The sequence below is a fragment of the Protopterus annectens genome, chromosome 6.part0, assembly GCF_019279795.1.
Source record: "Protopterus annectens isolate FY-2018-M chromosome 6.part0, PAN1.0, whole genome shotgun sequence".
NCBI classification, from domain to species: Eukaryota; Metazoa; Chordata; order Ceratodontiformes; family Protopteridae; genus Protopterus; species Protopterus annectens.
In genome coordinates, this window is record NC_056737.1 from 1,985,610,015 (window position 1) to 1,985,631,131 (window position 21,117).

Here is a 21,117-nt window from a genome sequence, read left to right on the forward strand (position 1 = left end):
ACTAAAGGCCATTTCAAAAGTTCCTTGTCAAATGCTACTTTGCTCTTTTGAGAGTCGGTAGAAACCAATTTCGAGAAATATGAGTTTGAGTGCAGTACTCTGTCCAATGTAGGAGTAAAGTTTCAGGCCCCTCAGTGCTGAATTCGCTAGGACAGATCATAATCCCTGCCAACTTTGGTTTCAGCAGTCACAGAGTGACATTTTCTGAGGTTATGAAAAGTACTACTACAGAGAACATGACAGTTAACCAGAATGGGACCCAGAGGATGACGAGATCCCCAGAGGATGACAAGATCTCGGTAGACTAAGCAGGGATTATGTGGTCCTTCCTTGGTGTAAAGCCTTCTAATCCCAGAATGCTTACTGCTGTGTGCTGGAGGCAGCTGGTGGAGGGGTTAATTTGGCACGCTATCTGCCCATGTAGCAGCCATCACTTGCTAGAGGTAGATAAGAGACATCAGTCTTATCAAGAGGCTAAGATGTTCACTTTTTGTTCCATCCCAGCCTGCAGTCCTTCCTTCCAGATGTGCTATTTTATCACAAGGGCTGCAGCAGGGGATGTAGTTAAAGATCTCTTGTCCAGATGGCCAGTCAGGTGGTCTTACCAGACTAGAAATGGTGTGTTTTTTTTTTCGAGATTTTTTTAAATGCCCAGGAGAACTCAGCATTTCATACCCAACCTCAACTTGAGAGGCATAAATCTACAAGTTTTTATAACACCATTCCAGATACTTGTGTTGCAGTCCATGCTTTCCTGTCTGAAGGGGATAGGACGTGTTGTGTCTCAGAATGCAGGATGCATGCCTGCACATCAAAATAACAAAGGATTCCAAGAGGCTCCTTCATGTCCATGTAATAGCCAGACATTTTTTAATTCAGGACACTACCATTTGGCCTCAACACAGCCCCCAACAAATGCAGGTCTGTAGTTACACGAGCTCTCTTTCTTTGGCTACATTGGTCAGATTCATTCTCTATGTGAATAACTACTTCTGGCAACCGCATTCATGCTGAGTTGGATTAAATCCAGGGACTTGTCTGTTTCAGCCATTTGGACATCACAGTTAACTTTGCAAAGTCTCAGATGATATCCATCAGGTGCACTCCTGACGTCCAGTCCTACCATACTTTTCTCTGTCAGGCACAGATTAAGTCCACTGTTCTCAGCATAATAAATAGCAATTCTGTGCCAGACTGTCTGTATAGTTATGAGCACTGGGCCTAATGGCCTTGTCAATATTCATGGTACCCAATGCAGGTTTTTCATGAGGTTTCTGCAGTGGATCCTCAAAGTTCAGTGGAATCAGCTAGTTGACCATTGGATGGTATCATAAGAATGGTGCACTCTGGACTAGCCCTTTTAGAGCCTTTCATGCTGACAGTGATAACAGATGTCTTAATCCCTCTGCTGTAATGTAGGGGGATGTTGGTAGTGTAAGTGGTTTAGGACATTTGCTTAACTCAAGGCCTCATTGCATACAAGTATTCTGGACACACGGGTCATCTTTCTCGCCTTGCAAGCCTGTCAGACTGCCAGCCTTCTGTTGTGATTATCACTCACTGCGACACTATATGGCACTAACGTGGTATCTGAATAAGCCAGGAAGATCTTCTTCATATCCCCCTTTGTCAGGAAAGTTTGGGAATGGTGTCTCGACTCCAGTCGTCTTTCATTGCTGTTCATATCCTAGGCCATACCTGTTCTCTTGCGGACAGATTGAGCAGAGATCTGTTGATTCTCACAAGTGGTATTTCAATCCAGTGACATTAAGGGCACTGTTTTGTCATTACTGTCACCTCTTTGCATGTATAGACTGCTACAAGTTCAACAGTTACTTTTGCCATATTCTTCCCTTGTGAGAATACCCCGATGTTCTGGTTCAACAGTGACCCCATGGACATCCTTTATGCTTGTTCCCATTTCTCCCCATCCCGATTTTTATTGAGAAAGCAAAAATGAGCAAAGCCAAGGTCCTTTTAGTAGTATCCTTTTGGTCCAGAGAGGTGTGCTTCCCACTGCTTTGGCCTCCCTTTGTGGACAAACTGGTTCATCTAAGATCAAGACTCTTCTGTACCATCTGTCTAGTTGACCTCATCAAGACTTTCACTCCCTGGTTAATTAAAGTTTTTCTACTTCAGTGATGGCCAGAGACCCTTCTTATCCAGTCACTATAATCCAGTCACTATAGTTCAAATCCTGAACTTGCCCAGAGATTATGTACCTGGAAGACATAGTATTAAACATGGGCCTGTTTCTCAGTTTGGGGCATGACTGGAGACATGTATCATTTTACAGCTCCTGTACACTTAATTTTATCTGTCTCAAGTGTTTGCGTCTGGGCTCAGTTTCTCCTTGTTAAAATCTACCTGGCAGCTATCTCTTTCACTGGGGAACCACAATTTTTCTCTGGCTTCCCTAAAAGTAAGCAAGAAATTTATGAAAGGAACTTTCTCTTCATTTTGTGCTAGAAAAGCTTAAGCTGCCTGCACTTGAACCAGCTTCTTCAGCAGATTTGCAGTTGCCTCACTTGTAAAACCTCATACATAGCCATTTTCTCAGCATGGAAAGTATCAGAGTGCAGGCCTTGTGTGAGAGTGTTAAGATGGAATTTCCTTATGTACCACTCCTTCCTTCTTGTCTAAGGTTGCCATGGAAGTTAATGTTAATCATTTCATTGACTTTCTAGTATTTTTTTTTAAGTAATGTAATAAAGTTCAGTATCTGTTACAATGTATGCACGTACATATTCAATTCAGGTTTTATCTTCCTAGAACTAAGTCATTGAGAAGAAAACTAAGTGAGGAGGGAGTCTCAGTTGTTTATTTTCCTTCAAGAAGGCTTGGCCTTTCCTGCTGGCTGTCTCAGTGCATTAGCTTTTCTTATTAAAAAGTATGGGAAATCCTTACCACTGACTATTGATGCCCATACCACAAGATCCATAGCCACCTTTTAACCCTTTTTCAGGAGTGCATTGGTGGATGACATTTGTGCAGCTTGGGTATCACTGAATACTTTTGTAAAGTACTAACAGTTGGACATTGTTTCCAGATCTAGAACAAACCTATGAGCTACCATTATCAAAGGTGTTTTATTGTGATGAGCCACCCGGGAGATTTAGCTCGCTGTCATGCAGGTGATGGACCTGACACTCCCTATATCACATGCAAAAGTTATGCACTGTTTTATGTTTGCATTGGCAGTTAGCTTTCTCACCAGTCCCATCCCCAGACCCTGCCTTGGGGCCCACTGGATGTTGGCCTTTTCAGCTGCTATGCCCATGGAAGTGTTGCATTCTGGGCTTCAGAGATCTGGAGAAGAGGGCTTAGTGTACAGGGGATTATAGATAATTGTTTCGGTTGTCAGGAAATATTTTGTGGGGACCAAAGTGAGTACCTGACAGTTTTAGTCCTTCAGGTAATGGAGTTGAAACTGCCAGCAGAAATTTAACGTTATGATTAGTATATAACTTATTTTTTCCTCCTCATTTAGCAACACAGCTGATGCTGACACTTCACTCCTTTTTTATGTTAAGAATTCTGATTTATTTTTTTCTGAAGTTCTTAAAATATCCCGCCTTTTAAAATGAGTTTGTCATATGTAGCAACATGATCTTCCCTAGACACACACACACACACCCTAAAAGTAGTGTCTCTGCAATCAAAATAATATATTTTTTTTTTATTGTAGTTAAGATCCATTGTTTTGAGACCTAGGCTTATCACTGTGATGACATCGCCTTTCAACTGTGTTCCTTTTCTTTATATCACTTTGTTGAATATTGTGACTCTTTGAACTACAAATGCTTTGCTTTTGTCTTATAATTTGCATATTTTCTCGGGTTTGTGGTTTTGAGTGCTACCTTTGTATTCTTCATTTTTGTACAGATGCCTGGAACTTTATTAAGGGCCCTAGCACTAGTTGTATGGCCCATGCTAGGAAGTCCCTTCTCTCTTTTTTAGTTTCTCTAAATCTTTTGGGTTTTTAATACCATGATAGGAATGAACTCCATTCCCAAGTCAAAGTATAATTAATGTTCACGAAATTAGTATTGTTTCAGTCTTTGATGTCAGCCAGAAGTGCTCTTCGCAGCACCAGCAAAGTGCCCAGTAATGACTCCTCCTGCAATTCGTATGGAGTTACATGTATTGGTAACATATCTAAATACGATTACAGATTCTTAAAAAGACCCGTTGCTCCTACTACTGCTGGAACTGTCTGGGTATCTTTCTTCCACATTGCTCGAATTTCTGCCTGCAAATCCTGATATTTTCCAAGTTTATGTCCCTCTGTATGCAAGACACTGTAGTGTTCCCAGTGCAACAGTCTTGCGACATTATTATGCCTTTCAGTATACAGTCCTTCTGCCATTCGTATATCACAACCAGCAACAAAGTGTGCAACTGTTTCCAGTTCTGTTTTACAAAACCTACATTTGTCTGTTTTTCCAACATGTTCAATGGACTTTGTAAACCAACGTATACATAGCCAACTGTCTTGGGCCGCCAATGTTAATCTTTCATCTTTTGGTTTGAATTTGCCTCTCCTTAACCATTCCTGTGTTCGATGCTGATCAACATGAGGTTGTTCCAGGAGTTTTCTATGCTTGCAACGGTATTTATGCATTTTCCACATTTCTTGCCTACTCACCTGATCCTTCACCTTATATTCTTTCTTTTGTTTTTTGGCACATTCAGTTGCTGCCTGATCTACTTCTGGTTTGATTTCCATTCCCGCTTGATGCAGATATGCTTCTGCTAGACTAAGAAGGGAAGTCATCTTAGATTTATTCTCATCATGTTTCAAAACTTTCACTATGTTTGGGTCTTGTGAGGTCACCAGATATGTATGCAGTCCCACGATTGCAGATCTATACATGTAATCAATTTCAAGGAGGCCCATACCTCCTTCGGAATGGGTAATGTATAGTCTTGGTATGCACTGTTTTTTATAAATCATTGGATGAGCATGAACATCCTTCTTGTTTTCCTGTCTAATCTGTCCAACACCTTTTGGGGCCAGTCAATCACTCCAAAACATAAGTCAGGACAGGAAGAGCAAATTGGTTTTATAGGTTGAATTTTGTTCCTAGTTGTCAGCCCTGTTTTCAGGATTAGTTTAAGTATTCTAAAATATTCATACTAAGTTTTATTTGCATTTGTTCATGTTTTATTGTTAATCCTTCATCAATTCCCAAATATTTATATACACTCTCTTGGTCAAGTTCTTTTATATCACATTCTTGTCCTAAACTGATGTTTTATTGGTGGTGCAGCTTTCCTGCTTTAAAGGTTGCTTTTGCACATTTATCAAGATCAAATGACATTCTTATATCATCTGAAAAAGTTTTGACTACTTGCAGTTTGCTTTGAGTTCCTCATCTGATGAGCTATACAGAAGATTAGAAGTCTTTACACTTTGTTGCTTTCTGGGAGCCTTGACCTAATCTGTTAAGCAGACAGTTTAATGGGTTCAGGGCAAGGCAAAAGAGCAATGGTGACAGTGTCACCCTGGCATAACCCCGTTTGGATTTTTATCCCTGGAATAATAATTTACCCTTTATAATGTCTTAACTGCAGAATGGTTTGCCACTGTTTCATGGTCACTGTGATATCGATGTAAGGTGTCTCTCATACATTTTAAGCACTCTTATCCATGAATGTGGGATACTGTCAAATGCTTTTTTGTAGTCAATCCATGCCATACTTTGATTCTTCCCCTCTCCAGTATGACTTTAACAACAAATGATTCTTTGTTCCGTATGACTTTCTTTTATTGCCCTTTTGTTCTATTGCCATAATTGAGTTTTCTTCTAAATGACTGTAAACTATGTCAACATCAATTGCAGTGTATAGTTTATACGTCCTCTGAAGACAAGTTATTGGTCTGTAATTTTTAGGTATCATGCAGGTTCACTCTTAAGTAGGGGCTCACAGCATTCTGTTCTATTATTCTGATCTCCACTCTGCGCATTCAGTGAAATCGGCTCCAGAGCAAAAAACTTGAGTGAGTGATCACTACCTCATTCCAATACATGCTTGGCTAGGGCATCACTGAATGTGTAAGGTGGAGATCGGAATAATAGAATAGAATGCCATGAGCTACATTGGATACTACTTTTATAAGAACACCTTCCACCAGGATTGAATGGGACGATTTCACTGAAGCCAGTGTTGAAATCCTGCCCCATATGTCATTAAATTACACTTTTGGAGGCTTGGCGCATAGTGAACACTTGACTGGCTGATTCATTTATGAGTCAGCTGATTGCATGTGTTTCAATAACTGGACCTTGTTAGATTTTAAATGCCCTTCCTTTAGTGGTTTTTATATGGTCTGAAAAAGTCATATGTGAAAGCGCTTAACTTTTTATTTTACGTTTTCTGTTTTATTAAACTTTGTAGTTCATTTTCAGCTGTGTTGATTGGGGTTTTATTAATTTTCTTAGAGTATTTTATTTTGTATTACTCCGACCTTTATCTAGTGGCTTTGAGTTTTGTTTTGTATTACTCCGACCTTTATCAAGTGGTTTTGAGTTTTGTTTTGTATCACTTTGTACTTTGCCACTGGAGCATGGCTGAGGGGTTACAACTGGAATTGGATTACAACCCTAATGGCTTTAATGAGCTGTTGGATCGGCTGTTGTTATTAGAAGCAAATCTGTTGCTGTCATCTATGTTGGATGTGACTGATACACATAGGAGTGATAGCAGATACAACATGTAATGCTGCTGTTTTTTACTAAATTAAGAGAACTTGAAAATATGTTGTTTAAATATAAATGGCTGTAATGGCAACGCTTGCATTCTGAAGCCTGTGTTAAACATAAAGTCATACCTCGTGGATTATGCATCTGAAAGATGCCGGCATATGGGAATACTTATTTAGAACTGCTGAAAAGGTGGCAGAACTTGAATCTACAGCTTAGTTTTGATTATTTGAAATGTATGCTAGACTTTTTTCGGCCTGATGAAATATCGCTTCTTAGAGATATTAAGGCTTTATTAAAGGAGCTGCATACAGATTTTACTTCTGAAATTTGTAGAACCAAAATTGAAGTGTTTGAAGGTGTTGTGAGTTATGAGAAGATGCTCCAGTCTGTGAAACTAAAGAAACTGAAACAAGACATTTCTGATTTTCAGAAAAGGCATATTTTTACTTGGCCTCGAGAACAGAGGACTAATGAGGCTATGGCGCCCAGTGTACAAGCTAACAATATGATAAAAGAAGTAGTAAATGGTGATACTAGGAATTCAGGCACCCAATTAAAGAACAAAACTATGAATAACAAGGAAATGGCTGTGCTTCCATATGTTGCTAACCATGATTTATCTACTACTACATTGCCCTCTACATCTGGGACTGAAAGCAACAATCTGAATTATTTTCCATTAGAAGCCCCTTTACCAGTGATTATGGACCATTGTAAGAGCTACTCTAAAAGCAGGGGGGAGGAAAGGGCATGTTCTGTATTCAAACCCAGGTGGAACTATGACCACAAGGAGACGACATCAGATGAATTAATTTTTAATATATCTTCTTTTGTCTTAAGTGATGAACGGATTTGTGTATTGAATAAGGGTCTTTCCTTTGTACCTACAAGAACATCTGAATTAAGTGAAGTCTTAACAGACCTGAGACCTTTTTGTGAGGAATGTTTCTTTAAAACTAATGTATCCTGAACAGTCTAATGATATTAATAATTTTAAGAAACTGAGCACCTTCACCCTGATTACACATCCCTTTATTGAAACTTTTGTGGGTATTTGTGAAGAAGAGGTACAGTCTTCCTTGACAACTAAACATAAACGTTCTTTTTATAATTTAACACCTCAACAAGTTACAGCATTAGAAGAGTTAAGCTCTGCCCCCCCCCCCCCCCCACACACACACACCTTGAGATATGACCAGCAGATAAAGGTGGGGGAATAGTAATTATGGATAAGCAGTTCTACTTTGAACAGATGTATTCCATGTTGAATGATGTCCAGACTTATAAGAACATCACTGGACATTTAGTTAAAGCTGTTGTTGATAAAGTACATGTACAAGTACCCTGATATCAGAAAGATTATTGATGATTCTCCTAGGTTTTATTTTGGGAATAACCTTTCTCTTAAATGATAATTATGCTGTCGGAATAACTTGACTACAGTTCACTCTGATCAAAAAGGGACTTTTAAATACCACACTTAAAATATATTTACATGCTCTACAACAGACACCTCATTTCTGAAATCAAGTACTGGTTTTATAATAGAGATGGACTTTTATGCTGACTGTAAGAGTAAAGACCTGGGTTATTATGCAGACTGTACTGTCTTCATAGCCTTGTATGTTGTAAAATGAATCACACACAAAAAAAAGGGTCATGGAGCATATAAATTATATAAATTAATAAGAAAGTAACTAATGCCCTGGCCAAGCATGTATTGGAATGAATTAGTGATCACTCATTCAAGTTTTTTGTGCTGGAGCTGACTTCTCTGAATGTGAGGGGTGGAGATCAGAATAATATAACAGAATGCCATGAGCTACGTTGGATACTACATTTACAAGCACACCTTCCACCAGGATTGAATGGGAAGATTTCCTTGAAGCCAGTGTTGAAATCCCACTCCCTATGTCATTAAATTACACTTTTGGGGGCTTGGCCCATGGCGAACACTTAATTGGTTGAGTCATTCATGAGTCAGCTGACTGCATGTGTTTCAATGACTGGACCTTGTTAGATTTTTAAATGCTCTTCCTTTAGTGGTTTTTATATGGTCTGAAGAAGCAGATTGAGTATCTGTGAAAGTGCTTACCTTTTATTTTGTGTGTTCTGTTTAAAGGTTTATAGTTCATTTTCAGCTGTGTTGATTGGAGTTTTATTCATTTTCTTTGAGTATTTTATTTTGTATTACTCTGATCTTTATCAAGTGGCTTTGAGTTTTGTTTTCTATTACTTTTACAGGAAATCTTAGTGTCTAGTTGGCCTCCCACCAACTTTCATGTTCATGGTTGAACATGGCCTTTTGGCCTTGTTCACTACTGAGAAGTGATGGGGATGGCCATGCTAATCTGTGTGGCTGAGCACTTTCTTGAATTGCTCGACTGTGTAGATGGCTTCCTGGGGCAGCTCTGGGGTGAGAGTACATTGCTAATCAGCATATGCCTGTCCTTCCAGAATGCCTCATTAAAATTCAGCATGGTTGCGGGGCCAGCTCTTCCTGGTGCTATACATCTTTGTGTTGGATAACCATGGTTCACAATCAAGGATGCTTCATGAAGGCAAAAAAAAAATGTATGGTGATGTGTACACAGCTATTTATGTGTTGTGGTGGGTTAATGAGTCCGATCCATGGTGTTGTATTGATTTAATTAGTAAGTATATATTATATTATTTTTTCCATCATTTATTTTTCTTTTACAATATGTGCTGTTATAAAGTGCACTTTCTAGGTTTGTTACTGATAATAGCTACTGTGTGTTCTGTCTGTTTACCTCTGAACAGAATTAAACACATCTGTGGCCTCCTTGGTATGGAAGTAGTGCCATCTGTTAACTGTGACAAACTTCCCTGGATAGATCCCAGTGTTGTACAGAGAAACACTAGATGCACACGACCTGTTAAGCAGATAATATTCAACTGTAAGAAATCAATTCCATCACATACCCAGCTCAGCAGATAGAATCCTGTGTGACACAGCTACTACCATTTCCTATGCAACATTTCTGTCCTCCATTTTCCAGTTTCTTCTTCCCACTGCTGAAAACATGCAGTTGGATTCCAGCAGTCCCATGCTACTTACGTTATTTTGGATCACAGAAGAATATTTTTTCTTTATTTAGCTTTGTTTAGTGAATATGTGTCAGCTACCTTCTTTGGTGCTAATTTTCTTTTCCTTTTTATTTTGCTCCCCGTTGTGGGCTTTTCCCATTTAGTGAGTTTTTTCCATGTTGTGCACATTAGAGTATTTTAAGGCATTTTTTTATGCTAGCTGTTCTTTAGGATTTCTTAAGTCTCTTGTTTGCCTTGCTCCCTTTTTTGTTTTTGTAAAGCTCTGCAGTCTCCTGATTGTGCTGCTGCAGGTCATGTTATTAACAGTTGACATTATTCTCAGTAACTTTCTGAGCTTCTCTTTTTATATTGTTGTTTTTCACTTATCTTCCCCTACAGTTATAGCTGGACAAGCATCTTCACCATTGAAGTGTTTGCCAGTAGTAGTTGAGAGCCTCTCTAGGCTACATTTCTCTCCTGTGTTAACTGCCTGTGCTTTCCATTTCAAAGGCTTTAGGATTTTGCCCCTGCATAGTGGGTTCCCTCAGCTCTTCTAGTCATGCATATAGCAGACTAGACCAAATTTATTCTGCAGGTGTAGCATAGCTAAGATGTTTCATTCCCTTCCCTCTGTCAGAGTCAGAATCTGCTGGTTGATCTGATTTGGGTGCGTTTTTCTCTCTTGTTTTAGCTGGTTGTCAGGAGTCCATGGACTTTGCACTGCATATGCCAAAATGTCATTCTTTTTATCCCACCTTTTCTGGAGGTCCACTGCCTGTTTCATTAGTGTTGGATGGGTTAAATATCCCCAGATGGTTGCCGTACATCTTCTCGCTTTGACTAACTGTGTTCTGTTCAAGCTTGGCCAGTGTTAACCATAGTGATTTAGGATTGCTTGTCTCTTCTAAAGCTGGGCCATGAGTGGAGTGGGTTCTTCATTGCTCTCTTCCTCTCTGGCATTGGTTGTATCCTCCTCTGAGCATTTGCTAGATCCACAGCAGGCTTATCTGATGCCATCTGAGCCAGTGTTAGAGGATCCAATGCTTACTAGGTACTTTACACAAGCTTGTGATATACCAATTTATGTTGCTTGGTGTTGAGTACTGTGCATGTAAGGAGTCAAGCAGGGGTCATACACTGTGCTCCAGGGTTCTAGAATGAACCTTCAGAGGGGTTTCCTTGACACATCTTGGAAACCAATCTTAGATCTCTCTGGCCAGGGATGTTGACCCAGTGTTAACAGTCCTTGGCTTCAGATGGAGAGTATTATCCAAAAGTTCAGTCAGAGGATGAGTTATAGTTTTCAATTTATTTTCCAGGGGGTGGATTGTGATGTAGAAGTGGTTATCCATACTCCCGCCATCCCTCACTGGAGGACTGTGATTTCATTGATCTTTTACAGATGTGGGAGAGGAGTAGGCATTTTCCTGGCATCCTTGCATCTGTGCAGGGCACTGATTAAAAGCTATTGGTTATTTCCGCAGTGGCTCCTAATCCTGAGAGTTAACATATCTCTCTCTCTCTTTCTGTTTCTAGTTCATGGGCTGACCCTGAGGTCCATATGGAAGAAGAGGTTGTATAGCTCCCAAAATGGAGTCAGGGTGCCTATTATTCTCTCTCTGCATCCCAGCACAACAGATATGTCCTACTGATGCCTTATTTGCATCTTCCTAGATGTGATATCTTCCATGGGGATTAGTTTACTGTCAGGAAAGGTATCTTTTTATGGTAACACTGGGAAAGATTCTTGCACGAGTCTTGCAAGCCTGATCTGTCTGCATCAGTAGTGGTTCATGCTTTTCACTTTGTTTCTTAATGAGGGGGAGGTTTGCAATACCTCCTTTCTCTTCTCTCAGCCCCCTTTTTTTCCATAGGCCTAAGGTGGATAACAGGTACTTTAGTCAGTTTAACCATGGCGATGATGTTGGCTTGTCAGTTATGTCTGGAGCTGCCTTAACAGTTGTATCCTGCTTTCATGCTAGGATTGATTGCTTTTACTGCATCCAACAACTGGACCACTGCAGTCATGGTCCTTGGGGAGGGGGGTAGAGGCTGGTAATTAGCAGATATGGTGCTGTGAGTGGTCTTTGTTGTGACCATCAGGGCCCACTATCCAGGAGCAACACCAGTGATGCTGATTTCTGCCATGCTGAAGTTGGCCTGTGTCGGAGGTGTCACCGTATAACTACAAGTTTGAAGGAGTTATACATTTGGTAACTGTTGTTCTTTTTCCTTATTACAATCCTGCTAGGCTAGGATACAGATTTGACTTTTTCTCCCATCTTTGGGCTTCTTCTCCTTGCTGATGGACTAGTTGCAGCTTTAAACCATTGTACCATATATACTGCTGCCCTTCTTATTGCTCATTCGGAAGAGTAAGTAATCTTACTGTGACACTTCCTTAATCTGTTATAGGACAGGTTGTTCACCTCTGATTCCTGCATTTGGAGAGGTAAGATCTTCGGACTGAAGATGTTTAGCTGAATAGGCCTTCTGGGCATTGTGTCCTACCTGGTTGGCCTTTATATATTTTAGAAGTTTATAAGGACTTTGCAATTTCAGTCTTCCTTATAACAGACTAGATGAGTGACTTGCATCCCTTTTGAAGTGTATTCTTTTGACCTCCAGTCTTGCTGCAGAATTCATGTTCTGAGGGGCATTGGGATAACACTGACTTTGTCCTGTCCCTGCTTTGGTTGGAGGCTACTGTTTAGATGGCCTTGAAGGCATGGCATAATTTCCCCCTTATTCCCTCTATCTTTTTCTTGTATCTGTCTACCAGTCATGAAGCCTCCCACTCTTTAGTTCCTTGGTGGTGAGGATTCACCCCCCTCCCCCATTGAACCTTCTGTAACACGAAAAAGAGAAACTTATTAAAAGTGGGACAAATAAGACTGTGTTTTTAATATACATGTGTCAGTGTGTCCTGCCCCTAAGCCTTTTCTCAGTCGTACCCACTTGATTAGCTAAACATGAGCTACATGTTGCAAAATACACCACACCAGTATTATCACATTGAAAGCATCCTGTAGCATAAATAGTTTTGTCACCTACTACAGGGATAAGGGTGGGGGGCAGTGATTGGCAAAATAACTTTCTTATAAAGGAACTGTTTTGGTAACTGGAATTAGTTGATGATAGACCGCCAGAGTTAGATGATAATGTGTCCATCAGTTGTATTTTGAAAGAGAAACACAGTTGCGTGAAATAATCTTTATTGGTGGTTTTTGACCACATGATTTGGTATAAGTATTCTGTAAATGTTTCATTTCCTGTGTGTTTTGCCATTCTGATGAAGTTTTTTTTTTTTCATTTAGATGAAAGCGCTCAATAAATTTTACAGTGAATTAGTCCTGTATGGTCAGACTGGTACTATTTTCAGTGGGTGTGAGGCAGAGAACTAGTCCTGAAAAGTACACCAGTCCATCACAGACAAGGTGACCAATGGTCCCAGTTTTTCCAGGACAGTCCCAGTTTGGAAGTCTCTGTCCCAAAATCCCATGTCCCAGTTTAGACCGCTCAGTCTGAATGGTGACTTGGCTTCCCAGGGTGGCCAGTCCCCCTGTTTTCCCATCCTAAGCAGCTCTGGGGACTTTGTGATTTTTTGGGGATGCCATTGGGTGTGAGGTAAGGTTGGATGCCTTCGCCCTGGCAGGAGCCATCCAGGCCCTGCCACCATCAGTTCGTCACTCCCTCAAGGACTTCCGTCGTGGGGGGGGTTCTACTTGACTCCACTCACCCAGGCAGGAACCCTATAGGCCCTACTCCCATCTGCCTGATCCTCCCGTACTGACGTCTGTCAGGGCCAAACCCTACAGTCCTCCCCTTCAAGCTGGCCAAGAGACCTTCCCTGGCCATGGCCACCCATGTCAGGGACTCTGTCACCTGCATGTCACCTGCAGGCTGCTAAAGTGTGCCTGATCGCTCATGCCCTTGGAACCTCTTAGAGGAGCTTCCCTCCAATCCCGTCCACTCCTCCATTACTCCCCTTGGTCACTGATGGGCAGATCTCCTCTCCTGAAGGCTTCAGAGTCCCCCTGCTTTCCCCTCCAGAGCAGCTCTGGGGACTTTGAGATTTTTCAAGGATGCTGTCAGTTATGGGGTGAAGTTAGATGCCTTTGCCCTGGCAGGAGCTCTCCAGACCCCTCTGCCATCCACCCTGGTGCTTCCTCAAGGACTTCCATCATTGAGAGCTCTGCCTGACCCTACTCACGCAGGCAGGAGCTCTCCAGGCCCCACCACTGTCTGCCAGTTGCTCCCTTAAGGACTTCCATCATGGGGGGGGGGGCTGTGCCTGACCCCACTCACCCAGGCTGGAGCTCTCTAGGCCCCACTGCTGTCCACCTTAGCGCTCCCTTAAGGACCTCTGTGGGGAGCTCTGCCTGAACCCCCCCTCAACCAGGTAGGAGCTGGCCCAGCCCTGCCACTATCTGCCTCTCTCCCCCTTCCAGACTTCTGTCCCAGACAGGGGCGTAGTCCGTATCCCCTCACCCAGGCAAGAGCTGTCCTGTACCAGTCACTTTCCACCTCTCAATCAGTTCCAGACTTCCATCGGGACTGACCCCCTTGGGGTTCCACTTTTACCCAGGAGAGAGAGCTCTTTTCCAGTGTTACATATCTCATAACTACTGTCAAATCATGCCTTGTCATGAATGCTGTTGAAGCCTCTCAGGGGATCTTCCCAGCCTCATGGAACTCTGCTGGGCCACAAAGCCACAGACAGTCCCTCAGCCAGACTTCCGTGACACTGGTTCTCCAGTTTACTTTGCACCTCGAGTTTCCAAACTCGCAGGGGAGATGGCCCTGGGTCCCCCCATCTCTGCACTTTTTGCATCACACCTCAGTCTCTCACCCCCGTGGTGCCAGGTGCTGACGAATGTGCATTCACAGAGTGACATCCCCACACTGCCTAGTGAAGGACAGGAGGCCAACCTGCCTGCCCCAGTGCGAGATGCATGGCTGCCCTATCTCCATTCCCATGGGGCTGGGAGAATGGGATTGTAGACCTGGCTTCCCGGGGCGGCCCTCGAGTGTCCCACTTTAGGTCCTGTAACAAAATGGTCACCTTGATCACAGAATGAATGTGCGCATACATACACACACACACACACACACACACACACACACACAATGCAAACTCTTTTCCTTGCTTCTTGATAACTGGTTTTGCTTAGACATTCTGTCTGCAGTTTCATGGTCATTTCATGTTTGAGCTTACTGAGGATTACTTTGGAAAGAGCAAGTTCCAGCTGCTGTTTTACTCTTGGTCAGGCTTTGTAACAGGTGAATTTCATGCTCTCAGCTCTTACAATTTCAAAATAACTAATACCAGTTTGTCAGAAGTGAACAGCATACAGTAAGTTTGTATTTACATTTTTTTTGTCTTGCAGGTTGGCAGCCACGTTGGTTTGTTCTAGATAATGGAATACTTTCTTACTATGACTCCCAAGATGATGTTTGCAAAGGCAGCAAAGGAAGTATAAAAATGGCAGTGTGTGAAATTAAAGGTATGCTGCAAATCAGTATACGTAAAAATATTTAACTGATAGTGAAAGGAAATGTAAAGCAGTCTGCTGTTTATAGTTTGTGACTTAGGCTTGCTTCGTACCTAACTACCTTGTTTGACTTTCTTCAGAACAGATGTTTCTTAAGCTGATTTTCTTTGAAGTTGCATACATTACTGATGTTACCTTTTGAAGGGAATGATGATTTTAAGATAGCTGAGTAGCTAGTATGCACAATTTCTTTTAAATATAATAATACTGACAAGGAAAACAGTACTTTTAAACAAATTAATTTACTATTTTAGATGAAATACCCATCAAACAAGTTTTATGAGTAATATTCACATTACTGCTTAAAAACAGTCTGAACTTCATAATATGCTTCTTTGCAGCACTAGGCTGTGCTGCCAAGAGGCATTCATTTTTAATGTATGCATTTTACGTATTCGTTTTTTTTTCTGCTTGATTAAAAAATAAAAGTAAGTAAGTGCATGTGTGTATTCTTGTTTGTGTTAGCATATCAGATCGCTTAGCTATGGCTAAGACATTTTGAAGGGATTTCTGCAGTAGATCCAAATCTGTTAGTATAATCCTTGCCTCTAGTTCCTTGAGCTATACTGGTGAACTGCGTATTCATCCTTTCTAGTTTAAAGAGGTTAAGAAGACACAAGTCTTCCATCTACCATCCTCACTACTTAGAAATGATAGCCCTCATTTTGGACAAGTTAGAACCCTCCTGTCTAGCATTTGTGCAGACTATAGTACTAAAGTGGCTGATATTTAGACCTTGCTTAAGATGATGTGCTCTTTTCTCCATTTGGAAAGAAGTTATGGATGTTCATTGTGTTTCACTGTTGCGGTCATTACACTTGGGTTATCCTGCTGGCAGGCTACCCGCAGTCGGCCTGAATTCCAAAGTCCTGGTCTGGCGTCGGTTGCTGTCGCGCCTCTTCCCTGACATCAGTGCGCCAGAGGTATAAAAGATGCAGCCGACGCCATTTTCTTCAGTCTTTCTTGCCGCGTGGTGCCCGAAGCAAAAGCAGTTCCTGAGATTTTCGAAATTGCATTTCAGAACCAAAGTCTTCATTAAAGCTAAGTACCCCATTGGGGAAACTTTTTCTTGCTCCAGACCGATGTCAATAAAAGTTAACGATTGTATTTCTTGTGGGGAGCAAATACCTCATAAAGATTTTCACTCTTACTGTATTCCTTGCCTAGGCCCCGACCACGACATTGCTAGTTGTCAGTTTTGCTGTAGATTCAACCAACGCACTATTAAGCGTCAGTTTGATTTTGCTTTACATTATCTTGGCCGAAGGTTTAATTATATAATGCCTTCGGAACAACCGACGACCGGAATTTATAAAAAAAACGCAAGGACAAAGAAAAGGATAGGCATCCGAGGTCCAAAACCGATGATGAAGCCTCTTCTAGGCCAGTTGCCAGTTCTCAGTGAGGCGCTTTTGCAGCCCCTGACACCCGCTACCTCAGAGCCACAGGCCGCCTCCGACTCCCACATGGAGACACCTAGGCCTCTGGAAACTCAAGGTATTGGGCCTACGGAAACTATTCCCTCAGATGGGTCTGGAGCCGCTGAGCAGGCATCGACTTCTGAGGGTGTTTTCAGACCTACACAGCTTACTATCAGGACTATTTCAGCAGCCAAAACAAAGTCTAAAACACCTATAAAGACAAAGAAACAAGTTCAGCATTCTCCTGGACAGCCATCCATGCCAAAGAAACAGATACTTAAAATGGCCGAGGACCTAATTACTCTGATCAGGGGTTCCCATCCCCCTCCTGATAAAAGGCCTAGGCAAGATACTGACTATGATTCCTCTAACCAGGTTTCTATTTTTTCTGATTCCTCTTCAGGACAGGGATATTCTCTTTCTCCCTATGAGGATTCTGATGCTGAAGAATCTATCCCTTCAGCCTCTCCTCCTGAGGATTATTCTTTTGGGGAAACCCTGCACACCATGAGGGAGCCAAGATTAGTCTGAATCCAAGAAAAGGCTCAGAGATTTTCTTTTATTGCCTCAGCACAGGCTCCTTGCTATTCCCCCTGTACTAGATATTGTTGATTATGTTTTTTCTGAATCCAGTTGGTCTCCTGATTCTTTACCCACTGCACCAGTTAAGCCAGATAGGTAATACAGGGTCCCAGATTCACACAAATTTCTTTGTAAAAACCCTGCTGCTGACCCGGAAACAATTTCACAGGGTCCCAAAGGGGTCAAGGCTTCCACTGCAAAAAATCCTGTTCCCTCTGATAGGGATTCAAGAGCAGTGGATAGATGGGGGAAAAAAGTCTACACCTCTGCTACTTTAGCTGTAAGGGCTTTAAACTGTCAGTTTCACATGCTTAAATACCAACAATATCTGATGTCTTTGTTCAAACAGAAAATGCTTACAAGCTCAGAATGTACTGAAAATAAGGAAATGCAGGATTTGTTGCATGCAGCTGAACAAGTGGGAAAGCATACTTTGCAATGTGGTTTTGATTCATTAGAGGTTTCTTGCAGAGCGCAGTTACAGGTTATGTCATTCGAAGGCATGCTTGTTTAAAGGAGCAATGTTTACCTGATCATGTTAAAACAAAATTTTTGGATGCTTCATTACAGCATGATATTTTGTTTGGTGTTAAGGCAGAAGAGGTGTTAAAAGAAAATGGAGGATTAAGCAAAATCAATGCAAACAGTAAAGGATTTCTTACAGGTTCAGCCACCCAGATTTAGCAGGAACTGGCCTTCAAAAAAATGGTCCTTTCCAGTGTCAGACAGGCCACAAAGAGGCAGATACAAATGCCCAAAAGGCAGATCTCAGCCACAAGGCACATACAGACCTAAGCAATGGGGTGCTTCTGCCCCCAAAGGCGGAGAAGACAAATCTCAACCCTATAGGAAACAGTCCCAATGACTTCCCTCTAACAGTGCCAAGCACTTACCTCTTGCAGGCAACGTTAGGGGGAAAACCTGCACTTTTCTCTCAAAATTGGCAGGAAATTACCCAAGACAAATGGGTACTAAATATTGTTTCCCAGGGTTACAGGTTCCACTTTCACACCCTTCCAAGGCCAAAAGGTATGCCAGACCTGCCACACAATCAATGGGCAGAGGCACAAAGACAAATTTCTGCTCTCATGGACATGAGGTCTATTCAGAAAGTACCACAGCAAGAGCAAGGACAAGGATTTTACTCCAGACTTTTCTTGGTACCCAGAAAGGACAAAGCTTGGAGACCAATACTGGACCTGTCTACTCTAAATACTTTCCTGGACATTCCAAAATTCAAAATGTTGACACTACACCAACTTCTACTCATGCTGGGCGAGAAGGCTTGGCTAGTTACTTTGGACCTCAAAGAGGCGCATACCTGCATGTCCCAGTCAGACAATCTTGCAGAAGATACCTCAGATTCATAGCTGGCTCAATACATTATCAATTCTCTGCAGTGCCCTTTGGCTTATCTACTGCGCCCAGGGTCTTCAAAAAATGCCTGGCACCAGTAATTGCATTTTGCAGACAAAAAGGAATTAAAATATATCCCTACTTGGACAACTGCCTTATTCAAGCAGACAGCAAGGACATTCTATTAAAGCATCTGGCATTTGTAAAAAGATTACTAATCTGCCTAGGGTGCACAGTAAATAAGAAATCAAAACTAGTGCCCTCTCAAGAGATAATATTCCTGGGTGCAAGCTTATACCACTGCCTAGATGGTTTATCTCACGCCAGACAAACAAAGGCAGCGGACTCATTATTTTCAAATGATGGCAACAAAGACCCAGCTACCTGCAAGAAAAATTCTGCAGGCTTTGGGCTTCATGGCATCCTGCATCCTGCAAATTCCATATGCAAGACTGCATATGAGGAAGCTACAATGGTATCTAAAAAGTGTTTGGACTCAACATTGCCACAGCCTGGAAACAATAATTACTTTCATTCCCTGCCTGCAACAGGAGTTTCGATGGTGGGCACTGGCCTGTCACCACAACAAGGGACAGCCTTTCAGTCTACCCACAGCCAGGCAGACACTAATAACAGATGCATCGGATTATGCCTGGGAAGCACGCATGGCGGGAAAATGCATACAGGGCACGTGGCCCACAGACCAAATGCATCTTCATATCAATCAAAAAGAGATGCTAGCTGTACAGAATGCCCTGACAGCCTTCAAGGATCTGCTGCATCCAGGACAACTATTACTAAAGATGGACAATACTACAGTCATGTGGTACATAAACAAGCAAGGGGTCACACATTCCTACCCCCTCTGCAGGCAAGCCATGACTTGGTGGAACACAGCACTGGCCTATCAAGTACATCTGCAGGCACAATTCCTGCCAGGAAAGAAAAATACTCTGGCAGACGACCTAAGCAGAAACCTCATGGACCCTCACGAGTGGAAACTAGATCCACAAGTTTTCAGCATGATAACAAAGAAATGGGGATGCCCAGACATAGATCTATTTGCCTCCCCTCACAACTGCCAACCACAGAGATTCTGCACAAGGACGTGTCACTCACAAGCATGGAAGGTGGATGCTCTATCATTCAGCTGGAAAAGCCTAACAGTCTATGCCTATTCACCACTGCCTCTACTCCCCAAGGTACTCCTAAAAGTCAGACAAGAGAAGCCAAAAATGATTCTGATTGCCCCAGACTGGCCACACCAGCACTGGTACCCAATCCTAAAGACCTTGTCTCAAGGACCAGCCTGGACTTTACCTCAAATTCCTCATCTGCTGACACAACAAAACAATCAGATCCTGCACAGCCAACTCAGAACCTTTAATCTGGCTGTTTGGCGAATAATATAGCCACTCAGAACTCATCTCTCTCTAAAGCAGTTATGGATGTCATTTTGGAAGCCAGGAGGCCCAGCACCAGGAAATCTTATGCAGAAAAATGGAAGAGATTCTGTGCTTGGAACCAGGCACAAGGACTTGAACCGCTTGTCCCTAATATTCCTCAGATTTTACAATACCTGACTGAGATGCTGGACAAAGGCCTATCCTTCTCATCAATTAAGATCCATGCTTCTGCCATTTCAGCTCATTACAATATGGAACCTCCTATTTTCTCTCCTCTACTACTAAGGCAGTATCTCAGAGGAGCAAAAAACATAAGACCCCCAAGGAGAGCACCTATACCAACATGGGACCTCAACTTTGTCTTGGAAAAGCTCACACTGCCTCCTTTTGAGCTAGCCAGTACAGCTGAGATACAATTTTTATCATGGAAAACTGCTCTGCTCCTAGCAATAACCTCAGCAAGAAGAGTCTCAGAGTTACAGGCATTAATGGCAGTGGAATCTTTCATCATTTTTCATCCGGACAGGGTTTCTCTAAGGACAAACCCAACATTTATGCCAAAGGTAGTATCCAGTGTGGCTCTTAACCAAACCATTCATTTACCAACCTTTTATCCAAATCCCCAGAATAAAGGGGAGAGACGTCTGCACTCTTTGGACATACACAGGCAGCTACGCTTCTACTTGGACAAAACAAAAGCTTTCAGAAAAAACAAGCAACCTTTTGTGGCATATGCGCAGGATCACAAGGAAAGGCTATTTCAAAGCAGACTATTTCAAAATGGATAGGACACTGCATTCGTTTCTGCTATGCACAGCATGGCAAATCAGTGCCTATGAATAATAGGCTACACTCTACCAGGGCCGCAGCCACATCAGCAGCCTTTCTCAGAGGAGTACCAACCAAGGAAATTTTGGAAGCTGCAACTTGGAGTTCAGTGCACACTTTTACCAAGCACTATCACTTACCTCTTTACTCTAAATCCAGAGCAGGCTTTGCCACTGCAGTCCTGCAGGGCCTCATAGCCACTCCTAAT

At 42.1% G+C, this 21,117-nt stretch overlaps 1 protein-coding gene across 1 annotated transcript in view; it reads left to right on the plus strand.

Moving 5' to 3' along the window:
• The first annotated feature begins 7,935 nt into the window (after positions 1-7,935).
• The window catches only part of PLEKHA3 (pleckstrin homology domain containing A3), a 610,832-nt gene continuing 597,650 nt past the window's right edge, over positions 7,936-21,117 (plus strand). The window contains exons 1-2 of the mRNA XM_044073717.1: positions 7,936-8,037; positions 15,094-15,268. Of these exons, the coding sequence (XP_043929652.1) occupies positions 7,936-8,037; positions 15,094-15,268 (277 nt within the window). The remainder of the gene's footprint in view (positions 8,038-15,093; positions 15,269-21,117) is intronic.